The sequence below is a fragment of the Podarcis cretensis genome, assembly GCF_951804945.1.
Source record: "Podarcis cretensis genome assembly, chromosome: 6".
NCBI lineage: Eukaryota > Metazoa > Chordata > Lepidosauria > Squamata > Lacertidae > Podarcis > Podarcis cretensis.
The window spans coordinates 61,339,020-61,351,722 of NC_137175.1; the positions used below are offsets into that span (position 1 = coordinate 61,339,020).

General features: G+C 40.2%; 1 protein-coding gene across 1 annotated transcript in view; it reads left to right on the forward strand.

The window, feature by feature from the left end:
- The window catches only part of FGGY (FGGY carbohydrate kinase domain containing), a 145,964-nt gene that overhangs the window by 3,802 nt on the left and 129,459 nt on the right, over positions 1 to 12,703 (forward strand). The window contains exons 2-4 of the mRNA XM_079982128.1: positions 4,644 to 4,857; positions 8,770 to 8,881; positions 9,563 to 9,714. Of these exons, the coding sequence (XP_079838254.1) occupies positions 4,657 to 4,857; positions 8,770 to 8,881; positions 9,563 to 9,714 (465 nt within the window). The 5' untranslated portion in view covers positions 4,644 to 4,656. The remainder of the gene's footprint in view (positions 1 to 4,643; positions 4,858 to 8,769; positions 8,882 to 9,562; positions 9,715 to 12,703) is intronic.

Sequence of the window (12,703 nt, forward strand, 5' to 3'; positions counted from 1 at the left end):
CACTTTGTAGACTCCTTTACAAAGCGTAAATCATTTTGTGGGATGACTTGCTAATACAACTGAGCACAAGGGACCAAATTAATCCCTGAAGTGCCTGAAATGTCTTTAGGGAGTTTGCCCCCTGAACATCCTTAATCCAAGTTGAATTCTGTTTCACACTTCGATCAGCAGTAGGGTAATAAACAAGAAAAGATGAAGGCTATGTTCTGTTTCAAGACCAAAAGTGATGGAAATGACACAATTTACCAGGCTCCTGTTGCCATTACACCCTCTCCTATTTCATCAGCTGACTTAGGTTGTATTTCTATATACAGTGGTACCTCAGGTTACATATGCTTCAGGTTATATACGCTTCAGGTTACAGACTCTGCTAACCCAGAAATAGTACCTCGGGTTAAGAACTTTGCTTCAGGATGAGAACAGAAATTGTGCTCCGGCGGCGCGGCGGCAGCAGGAGGCCCCATTAGCTAAAGTGGTGCTTCAGGTTAAGAACAGTTTCAGGTTAAGTACGGACCTCCAGAACGAATTAAGTACTTAACCTGAGGTACCACTGTACATTTACCCTGGGAGTAAAAAAAAAAAAAAGTTTATATTTAACACGGTAGGACCTCTGAGTAGGGTTGTATGGGATTGTACCATTAAGTCTTTTCTCAGAAGAGCCAGGCAAAATGGTGTTGCCTATCTCATGGAAATGGCGGTCATTATTGAAGACAGCAACAAAATGGTGGCCTTCCTGTGCAATCCAATACATTCCTGCTCGGAAGTGAGTCCCTCTTAGTTGTTCATGAACTAAGCTGTTCTTAAACCAAGGTATCACTGTATACATGGCCGTGCATGAGTAGTACATGCATAAGTGGGGGTAGCTTCAGGACAGAGAACTGGAAGACTTTTTTATTTCTTTCAATTTCTTTTTTTACCCTTTCCCCTTCTGTTCCCTTCTGTTCCTTTTTAGATTAGATCGTAAAAGCATTTATTTTATTCTGGTGTATTATAAAAAAAGATACTTTGTATTGGGTATGAACTTTTGTATACCTTTGGACAAGTTTCAATAAAAATAAATATTTAAAAAATAGAAATTAAAAAGCAAACAAAAGCGATCAATATGGGGCTGATACTATGTATAAAATATTTGAAACTCTTTTAAATGGGAACAAGAAACTCCACTATTCCACTTTTGCTGTCACTATATGGTGTTATTCACAAGTCAACATGTATCTTCACTGAACTGTTCACTTACCGGTTTTTTTAATATGAAAATAAGAAGCCCTTGATCTTTCCAGGGATTTTAAATTCTCTTTCAACTTATTTCAGCTTCTCATTCACTCCCTTAAACCTCTGAGTTGTTGATTTTTGTTCCAGTGAATTCCGGAGTTACTCTGTGACAACTGAACTTGTAAACAAGCCTTTTTACATTTCAAGTTCTGTTCCTGCAATCTGACAAACTGATTAACTTACTGAGAAATTTGTGCATTATTTATTGAGTGCTTGAATTAGCCAGTGCAAACTTGAGAGCACAGCTTTAGAGAGAAGCCCAAATGTTAATCGTCCATTATTTATTGATTTCATTAATCTCGAATTATCAGCTGAAACAACTTTATAGTTTGTTGGACGGATTTTGATTTTTGCTGACATCTGTCAGGGCAACATCTTGTTGCTCAGGTGAGATTTTTGTTTATCCAGAGTTCAAAAACAAGGTACACCCCCACCCCCTTCCCTTTCAATAACATTGGAGACAGGAAAAAGCCAATGTGGTATAATGGGACAGAGTTGGACTTTAGAACAGAAATCTGTCCAGACCAGAAACTGTGGTTAATCTACCCTTAGGTTAAACAAGTTATCTTCAGTAGCTATAGTTGATCCAGGCAACTAGACAAACTGCAGTTTTCCAAATTCCTGGCCGCTTTGGAGATGGGGAGGCGGGGAGTAGTGTGAAAGCTCAAGGCTTATTGTGGGCTTATCCAGACTTGTCCTTGCCTCACCTCATTACCACCCCCCCCACCTGATCTTCTGTATTGGAGCAAACACCAATTGGGTTTCCTCTGGATTTATGTTTTTTTCTGATTTATGGCTAAGGAATGGGTTTTCTGGGGAAAAATGGCAGGCACTGGCAAGACTGCATAGACTCATGCCTAGAAATTGTGGGACAAGTGAAAAATCACTTAGACAAGTGCAAGTATGGATGAGCCCTGTGTCTTGTTTACGCTTCTTCACATAATGCTTCAATTGTGGTTTAGCATGGCATCCAATGCAATCAGTCTGCCTTTGTAATTTTTCTAATGCCCCATTACTCCAAAATGTATTTTTCCTAGTTAAAACTTGTTGACTATGCCTTATAGGAGAACTCTGCTGATTTTAGGATATTTACTCTAGTCACTGTTGACCCTCAAAAAAAGAGATGCACTGGAGAATTCAGTGCTTTTGTGCGTAGATCCAGATGTCATGTTTTTGCAAGGAAACTGGATTGAGTTACAGGAATGTTGCACTTTGAAGTGATGCAGAATGATAAATGAACGCATAATATTTTTAAACACAGTTCCTCTAGAGACAAACCTTATATCAACAATTGTTGGAGGCATCTATAAACTGAATGATTTTTTGGTCAACGGCAAGTTAGACTGTGAGATGAAGAACAAAACAATGCAGTGCATCCTAGCTGTTGGATTACAGACACGCTTGAGCTTCCAAAGCCAATTATTATGGCCCAATGTTGGGCAAAGGTGTGTCTGCATGTGTATGTCTGTATAGTTAAAATATATTTATTTATTTGGAAAGGATGGGGCGCCTGCTAGGAGTTCATCCATGGACATATACCATGGCAGCCCAGTTTTATCATTGTTCATAAAGTTACTGGTTATATACAGGAAAACCCTATTTTGCATGGGGGTTATGTTCTGGGTCATCACGTGTGTTGGCAGTGCACTTGTAAGCCTGCCCTGCCGCACTCCCATTATACCCCGTAACGCCCCCCTTTCCCTGCCACTTCTGGGTTCGCAGTGATGCATGCATGCACCAAGAATGCATTCAAAATGGGAGTTTCCTGTACTGACAGGTCATAAAGGCCCACCCACTTTGTGCACAAAACCCATGTCACTCTGTCCACTTTGGGCATGAAAAACTGTCACTCTACAGTCTGATTGGCATATGACTGGCTGCAGTGCATAGCATTTATAGTCTTTGGACTGCTCAACTGGCAGCTGTTTTTGCTACTGCTGCTGATACTCATTGGTAATGCTTTTCTTTCTATTGCTTTGTTTAGAGGCAGTTGATGAATAGTAAGAACCAAAGTGTTGCACACTACACATAGCAATGCAATAAAATTGTTTTAACAGTGCAATATTAGGCTTGTCCTGTAGGATTTGTTCCCCGGTAAGTGTATGTAGGCTTGCAACCTATATAAAACATGGGTTGAACCAGCATGTACATTCCTTCATGATGAATGTGGGTTCCTTTGGCTTGTGCATTGTGGTTCACGTGTGAGTTCTTATTCATTTTATTTATTCATAATTTATTTATTCATATTATTCCAGAAATGAATTAAACTATTAACTCATTTTTCCTCTGACTTTCCACCTGATGGGACCACATGGTGTCTTCCAGTAAAACCATGGCATCCCAAAATGATCAACATGAAAACTATAGCAGCAGACTAAGAAAACAGTTTAAATTGCTTCGCAATTGTAAAGTCACAGCAAAGGAAACAATGTTATAAAATTATCTTCTAGATGTCTTTTGAGGAGCCATGACCTATGATAAATCATCATCATCATCATCATCATCATCATCATCAACATCATCTTATTATCGGCAAACTGTGGACTGATCCTGCAGGCTTCATCTGGACAACTTTTTATAACCATGGTGCCACTACCAAAAAACAGGTCCTCTTCACTGGAAGCAAACGTTAGAAGAGAACTCCAAGTATCTTGATGTCTGAGAACTTGAATGGCATTAGGCACTCTTTAAAATGATGTGTACTGTGTAGGGAAATGGTATAAAATATAGGAACCTTGTTGTTAGTGTGAGGGAGAATACCTGTAATATTTATACTTCCTGGAATGAGATTGAGAAATTGTCTTTCTTACATGTGACTGGAAGTTGGTAAAAACAATGACAAGAACACAACAGGAACTTTTAAAATAAAACCCTGCACAATTTGTTGATTTGACTTCTGTTAAGGAGCAGTAACTTCCTGAATGTGGGATTAGGAAACCAAAACGTGTTATTGCAATGAGAATGCGTTATGATACTTTTATGGTGGAAAGCTTATTGGAGAGAAAAGTCATCCAACCAGAGTCTAAATAATTTGCTATAGGTAGGCTTATCAGCTTACAAACTATTTCCAAATGAGTTGGCCTGCAGCGCTTCTGATGGTCTGTGCCTGACAAAGGTTGGGGAGTCTGTGTGTGTGTGTGTGTGTGTGTGTGTGTGTGTGCTTCAAACCAAGGGTTGTACTGGTGAGGTGGCTACCTTATTGTCCCTTGGCTTGGCATTTGTAACATGTAGCAAAACTCATTGGATCCCAAACTGTAGAATTTGTTGGTATGCAGTGTCCATTGCAAAGATGAGCAGTGATAGGAGAGAATGAAGTTTTATCCAAGTGAAGCATATTTTAAAAAGTCCCTTTTTGTTTCCCTGTCACCCAGAGGTCTGCTCAAAATGCAAAGTGAGAACCTGGAACCGGTAAATTACTACATTGGAATTGACGTTGGCACAGCAAGCGTCCGTGCGGCTTTGGTAGACCAGTTTGGGACGTTGGTGGCTTACGCAGAGCAGCCAATTCAAATTTGGGCACCACAACCAGACCACTATGAGCAATCCTCTGATGACATCTGGGCTGCGTGTTGTACAGTCACAAAGGTACAAACATGAATGCTCGCTATGAATTTTATGCTACACACTGTGAGGCAGCTTTTCTAATGAGGTGAGGCAGACTCTACTGCCTTTGTCACATCGAACCATTTTCACGCACACAAGAGATACAAGATTCTAGGAGGGCTGATATAACTAGTGACATTTTCTGGCTAATCTCTACCTTTAATTTTGGAAAAATTGGGGCTTCCTGTTCCAGATTTGACTATATAATGGCCGTGTTATTAAGTTCAAAGATTAACAGCAGCTTCTGATATATACACCTTTATACTAACCAGAACTACATCTCTCTGATTTCTCTGTCTGCTGCCTTTGTATATATACCTCTATTGCTAGCACACACAAAAAACACCTTTGTATTCCTTCTAGTATATCTGGCCACATTCTATTAAATGGTACTGAAGCTGCCCTGTTTCAGTTAATCCCTCTCTTTATTTTTTGTGAGGGGTGGGGGGATGTATACTGATAAGTGGCTCTTTGAAAAACTGCGGGAAGAGTTTTTAGGTTTAACATTCAGGATTGGAAGAAGGGTTGTGGTTTTTTGGGTGGGAGAAAATTATAACTTTGAGGTAGAAGTTTTTCGCTTATGGTAGAAACCAGAAAGAAAACATCAATTACCTGTTTTTTGAAAAAAAAACAAACTCCAAAAAGTGAATGAGCTTAATCAGCTGTATACTACTCTGTTTTTTGCTTCAGGTATTCTCTCTCTCTCCCTTTCTATAAACAGCCTTGAAAATTAGTCCATATGAGCTGCTAGCCTACAAAGTTTTGGCTACTAGCTTGCAGTTTCATGTTAACTGCAGGGGAAAAGAAGACTCCAGTTCTGTGGCCAGCCTGGAAATATAGGCTACTACCTTCTTAACACATTCATTAAAAATATCATTCTAGCCAGTGGAATGGCCAAGGAGAGGCAGAGTGATCTATTGCTTTTCTGCCTGCATACTTGAACATGGAGGAAGATGTTTTCCTTCCTCTTGAGCTAGCACAAAAACCAATTGGGCTGTTTGAGGGAGGAATAGAGAGATCCTCCATTCTCTGCTAGCTCACTCATGTGCCATTTGGACTTCCTGGTTGCCTAAGGGCATCTGGACAGTTTTTCCAATACAAGCCTGTTTTGCAAGGGACATATTGGAAAGCAAAGGGTATTGTGTCCTAACACAAATCATATGGAGGAAAATGTCTGTGTGCGAAATCAAGAGGAAATTAACAGCATACCACACTGGGGGTGGGACATGTGTATTATGTGTACGTATGTGAAAACAAAGGAGATGATATCTCAGGATAGTGACAAAATGTGAATTTAATTTTTTTTAAAGCAGCCCAGCACATTTGGGGCTGTTATTGTTGTTAAAGGCCTGAAGGGTCAGAATGAAAAACAGCCTGAAGATATCTCCAGTTATCTTAACATTTTAGGTTGTTTTTAATTCTGGCCCCTGAGAAAGGCCTTTAACATCAACAGGCTGAAATGTGCTGGGCTGTTGTTGTTTTAAACCAAATCCTAATTTTCTCAGTGTCTTGAGATAACTTCACCTTTGTTTTTGGGGATCATTTTGTATGCTTACTGTTTTTTGCATTTTGGGGAGAAGAATTATAAGTTTTTTCTCAGTTGATCTGTTAGGAGTACTTGCAGTTTTTTGTGTTGCAAAAACAGTACAAAAGAAACTAAACAGAGGTTTTAAAACAATGCGAAATGAACACCTAAGGTAGAGAGACCTTTTCATTCAGCTTGAAAAGCTTTCCTTCACCATCAGAGACTCTGGTTAGTGTCACAAATATAGTACAAGATTCCTGTGATGGATACCTGGTGCTAGTCTTGTAGCATCTACTTATGGGGTAGAAAGAAATGGAGCTGGCTCAGAATGGAACTGCAGGTAAAGCCAACATCTCAGTTAGCAAGCACCCTTCCCTCTACAGCAGACATTTGTACTGAAGTATGGTATGGGTAGGCTTGCCATAAGTCAGGAAAAGTCCTGACATGTCCTGGTTTGGGGGCTTCCTAAAAAAGCTCAGCAACTTTGCGGGTGTCAGGATTTTTACTTTTTGAAATAGGGAAACCCTAGGTAGGGGAAATGTAAAACATCAGGATGTTGCTCCATCTCCTGAATTTCTTTAGCTGTTCTTCGCATCTCTTTGTGGGTATTATGGCCTCCTTTGGCAGCCAGCATTGTCAGGGTGGTCTTGGGGTGGGGAAGGGGGACCTTCAGTCCTCTACAAAAAAAGTCCTGGGTTTGGACTGCTTGGCGTTCTTAGGCTGGCTCTTCAAATATGCATGAGATGCCTGGTAATTCATAGTTGGACAGTTCACCGTTCGCTTGTTATTGATCAGGATTTTCAAATATTAATGAGCCATTCTCTGCAGTGAGTGCCCTAAAGGAGATGGAGGAAGATGGGGGTGTGCCTGAGGATAATGAAACAGCATGCATTTCTTCATTTACTCTTATTCACTCTATTGAACGTTTATCGACATTAATTCCAGCAGGCTTTTAAAATGAATTCTGATTTTCATAGTTAGCTCTATTTTTGTTTCATTGTATTGAGTCTCCTGCACACCACTTAGGAATGGCTGTAATTAAGCGGCATTAAAATTGTTTAAATAATAGGTGTGCTGAAAACAAATAACAAAGTATACTAAGAATCCCATGCCCATCAAGAGCACTTGAACCTCCAGGTAGTACTGACTGCATATTATAGTGATCTGTTTATATATAAGACAAACATTGGCTAAGTTTGGGGTGGCAGGAAAAGAGTTATTTGCCATAGTGGTCTTACAATACCTCATAGTCTGCATCTGTCCCCAGTGCCAAATACCTCTTCACCAAGCTAAGAAAAGTTGAGTTGTATTAGCTATGTCTATGCATTTGTACATGCCATGTGTTTATTGATTGATTTTGGTGTGAGCCTCTTTGAGGGTCACCGAAAGATAAGTGGATTTAAAAAAAGAAGTAATAAAGTAGGAGCATCTCAGTAGACATTACAGCATTTGAAGTAATTCTTTGAAACATCCGCCTTAAATTGTAACTATTATAATAACATTTTCAAGTTGTCATATTTCTATCTGTCTGTCTGTCTATCTATCTATTTATCTATCTATCTATCTATCTATCTATCATCTATCTATCTATCTATCTATCTATCTATCTATATTTATATCTATCTCTATCTCTATCTCGTACCCCGCCCAGAGACTGTTTTGTTAATGGGTGGTATAAAAATGCTGCAATTAAATAGAATGGGTCAAATGTTTAGCACTTTTTGGATGCTCAGTACAATAAACCCATCATACACACACAAATGAAAAAGGAGTAAATGTAGCGGGGTGGTGGAGGAGAGAGACTTTGGCTATTCTACCTGCCATAGAACCCAGTGTGTTTTGACTATAAACCGTTTTGGCTTTAAGTGTGATCCCCAGAACATAACCTGCACATAATTTGTGACCCTACTGGGTTCCTTTTGCAGTTGTGAAGCTAAGAATCCGTAATAATGACTATTCCTCATAAGTTTATAGCTGAGATGGGGTTTGGAATTTGGAGACTACTTGATTCACATATCAAAATCTTAACTAGTTTTTCAGCATATACAGGGATTTAGAAAACCATGTGTGATCCTGAAGTAGGAGAAAACCAGCCTCTGCAGCTTTGGGGGCCTGTCACATAAGCAGTCTTAAGTCTGTGCGGAAGAGCATGCCCTCCCTGGGCTTTTGAACATGCTCTCCAGGGATGATGGTAATGTGAAAGAGCAATTGGGTTTCCACTCCCCCTTCCACACTAACATTTTGTATTTAAGTAATCTTTCAGGAACCTAAACCCTTTCAGCAATGACCCTATTTTAGATATTCATATTTGTGTTTGTGTTTTTTCTGTATGCAATTCTGAAAATACATAACTGACTTGTTCTTCACAGAAAGTTGTCCGTGGGATAGATGTTTCTCAGATTCGAGGATTGGGCTTTGATGCTACCTGTTCGCTTGTTGTTTTGGATGCTCATTTCAAGCCCTTGGCGGTCAACTCTGAAGGTAAGACTTTCTAATAGAACACCGAGATTTCCAGCATTAAAGTGAAATACAAGGTTAAAAAAAAGAGAAAGAAATCTATTTAACAACAATTCAGCAGGTAGCTATGAAATTAAAATAGGAAAGACTTGTACCACAAGTTCTCCGAGATATCTCCTGCATGGCTTTATTTGAAATGCTTGTGTCCAAGGCCACAGTCATTGCTTTATCTAGCAAGAATTAAACAAGAGTTGTTGAAAGATTTTGCTTAAAGTTACATATTAGCTGAATTTGAAGAAGTCAAGTGAAACAGTTCTAGGAACAGAAAGGGAGGGATGAGAAACTTGTGACCTTCCAGTGGTTGTTTGACTACAGTCTTCTTTGCCTGTGTTGGCTAAGGCTGATGGGAGTTGCGGTCCAATAACACACAGAGGGCCACAGACTTCCCATCTGTGCTATAGGATTAGAGGACTATGGTCTCAGGGCTGTGGTCTAAAGGCCAGGGGCACATGCAGCAACCATTGTACTGAAAATGAGCAGGTCTGGGTCTCGTCAGAGTCTGGATGGGAGACCACCTAGGAGACCTTCCCACGCATGTTGGTCTTGAGGAAAGTCAGGATATAAATTCATTAAATAATTTTGGGGCTAGGTGGGTTACCCATATCTAAATTAGAAATAACTCTAAGATTGGCCTTGTTTTATAAGGAGAACACAACAGAAACATCATTCTGTGGATGGACCATCGTGCAGCTGACCAAGTAGCACGCATCAACGGGACACGGCACAGAGTCTTGTGCTTTGTTGGTGGCGCAATGTCCGCCGAGATGCAGCCACCTAAGTTGCTGTGGATGAAAGAAGTGAGTATGTCTAAAAAGGCAACAGAATTTTGGTTATGTGCCAAGAAGCTTTGGTTCTCCTAAACTCAAACCTACATTCAATTGTAATGAAACATGGTGTGTGTGTGTGTGTGTGTTTTAAAAAAACCTTTGGAGTCTTCTCATTAAGTCAAGAGAGAGTTCTAACTATTGACAAAAAGAAAGGTTTCGATGGTGAGTCCTTGGGAGAAGTCTTCTGAGGCTTTCTGTTTTTACGCCAGCTTTCCCTGTTCATTTTTCTGCAAGCCTTTGTTCTCAGCTGGAGAGCCTGGCATCTTGTGTATTTGGCTTTAGGAATGTGAGATCAAGCCTGTATGATTTGCTAACTAAAGAAAATGTTACATCCAAGCACAAATGTGGCCGTAGGGCACAGTGTTGTTAATGTTCACCAGCTTTTGTAGCCTAGTACGTTGGAGAGCGGTGCAACCAGGGCCCAATCCAGCTGTGCGGGTGTGTTTATCCACTTCAGAGTTTGCAACTAGGATTCCTAGCAATTGATTCTACTGGTGCTTTGCTGACTGAAGGGATGTGTAGCAGGAAAGAGCTGTTGTGGGAAATCTGCTTCCATACCTTTTTTCCTAGTGCAGCTGCCATCTTTTCTCTCTCATTTGCTGTGGCCTGAATGTGCAACGTCTTTACAGTAATATAGATGGAAGAGCAAGAAACTGTCACACTGTAGTTTGTCACCCTGGCTGCGGATAACAAAGGGGAACCAGTTGACTCCAGAACTCTTCTTCCATTGCACATTCTTAAGTGTTTCTAGAGATTGTCATAAACTGATAGGGCACTCTCATTTTAGGGTTCACCCCAACTCTGGAAGAGCATCCTCCATATAAGGGAAGCAAAATAATGTAGGATTTCATAGTCTTTTCAGAAGACTGAGTTGTTCCCTTGGGCTTTAATTGGCTGTTAATGGTTGGGTCTGACATAGTTATTGCTGTATCTGTCTTGTTAATTGTATGTTATATTTAATAGTTTTATTAAGTCATTGCTTTCCAAGGTGAAAAGTATTTTAAATAAATGTGGAATGAGGGAGAGAAGGGGAACAGTGACTATATGAAGTTTGGGGGACTGTTAAAACACTATGGCTTGAATTTACCCAGTTAAAATGATTTAGTCAATCGGACAAACATAAGGAAATGTTTCTTTACCTAATATTTGCAGGATTCATCCCCTTCAGTTGTGATGAACTGGAGGTCAGTCATTGACCTTTGGTGTGATAGATTAGAATGGAACTTTCAGCTTGAAAGTGTCTACTTACCAAATGCTGGGGACAATAGAGGAAAGTTGTTTTCGAACGTAATCCATTCCAGAAGACTGTTTTGAGTTCCGAAACATTTGAAAACCGAGGTGCAAAGGGCGGCCTGCAAATTCAGTAGAGAAAATTGAAAAAAACTCAGCGGAAGCTGTTCGACTTCCAAGGCACGTTCGAAAATGGAAGCATTTACTTCTGTTTTTTTGGCATTCGAAAACCGAAATGTTTGACTTCCGAGATGTTTGACAACCGAGGTACTACTGTATATCGTGCCTTAATTGTGATGGCCTCATGTTCATCTTTACTTCTCTGTGCATTGAACACTAGATTAGACAGGCCTTTGGTTGACTTGTGAGAGCAATTCATTGCATGCAGCAACTGTATTTGTGGGTAGGTGAGCTAGAAGTAGGCAGCAGTTGTTTGATTAAGGACATGGTTGCTTCTCAGCGAACAGGTGGACCTCTTAGTGTTCTCTCATTTTAAGAAAAGTTGGAGGTTCTCTGGAAAGCAGGTTCTACAGCTATTTGGTTTGAGTTTGGATGGAGGCAAGAAGATTGAGTGAAGGAACCCTTGAGGTATATATCTTCACCTTCAGTGAAGCTGAGAGTGCATGGTTGCAAATAAGTGGCAGGGATGATCTTATGTGTGTATTCTTCCATTTATAAAAATAATATCATACTTTCCCCCTCCTAAAGCCTGAAGAATCCCTGTTAATCTTAGCGAGCCCCACCAGTGTTGTATTTTCTGTGACTTTCATCATACCTCCAAAATTGCCACCTGGGCTGTCTTGCTTCATATGCATGAAATAGCCGTGGAGCAGACAGAAGGCGCTGTCTTCATAGTCTAATTCTTATGCCCTCTCTTTAGCTTAAATTTTATGTGTCTGAGGTTGATATATAGCTTCTTAATACCAACTGTCAGATGAAAGGGAAAAATGTGTGCCACTTGAATTTTTTATAACCTCCACCAGTCTGTCTTGTACATTTGGTCTCAATGATGCTTTCTGTCTCTTAATGAAGGCCAAATGTAAATTGCCCCCTGTCAGCGTCCAACAGCTGGAGTCTCTTTTCCTGACTCTCATCGTAGAGTAACAAGGTGGAGGCTAGAGAAGGTCAAGGAAGTTAACTGGCAGAAGCTGATAGTGACAGCTTCAAGTTAATAGGGGTTAATTAGCATTGCTTGTGGACCTTGTCATGAAATATGAATATTCACTTAAACTCCCATTCCATACGTCAGTGGTCTTCTAATTATTTATAATAGTTTTAGGAAAAGGTTGGATTTCATACTCAGTCTTTTAAATGGGAGTCAGAAATATCAACAAATGGAGGTTGCCAACAAAAATGTTTAGTCTAGTAGCCCCAAGCAGACGAATGTGGCCACGTAGGGAAATAAGTGTGTGTGAAAATGTAAGATCTCTGTGGCTTGCCAGGATTGATGTTGTGGATGTGGAGTAGTTAATGGGAAGTTCTGTGACAATAGTCTGCCTCCCAGTGCTCGGGGAGTAGGATTTGTCACTTCTGGCTATCAGTGCAAAACAACCTATATCTAGAAAAATGGATGGGCTAGTGTAGTTTCTTTTCCCCTAGTACTGTATTTTTCTGTGTATAAGACGCCCCCATGTATAAGACAACCCCCCCTTTTTTAAAACCCCAAATTAAGAAATCTGGCCAGAAGCCGAATCCAAACCCCTCTGCATTCACCATCCGTGTATAAGAT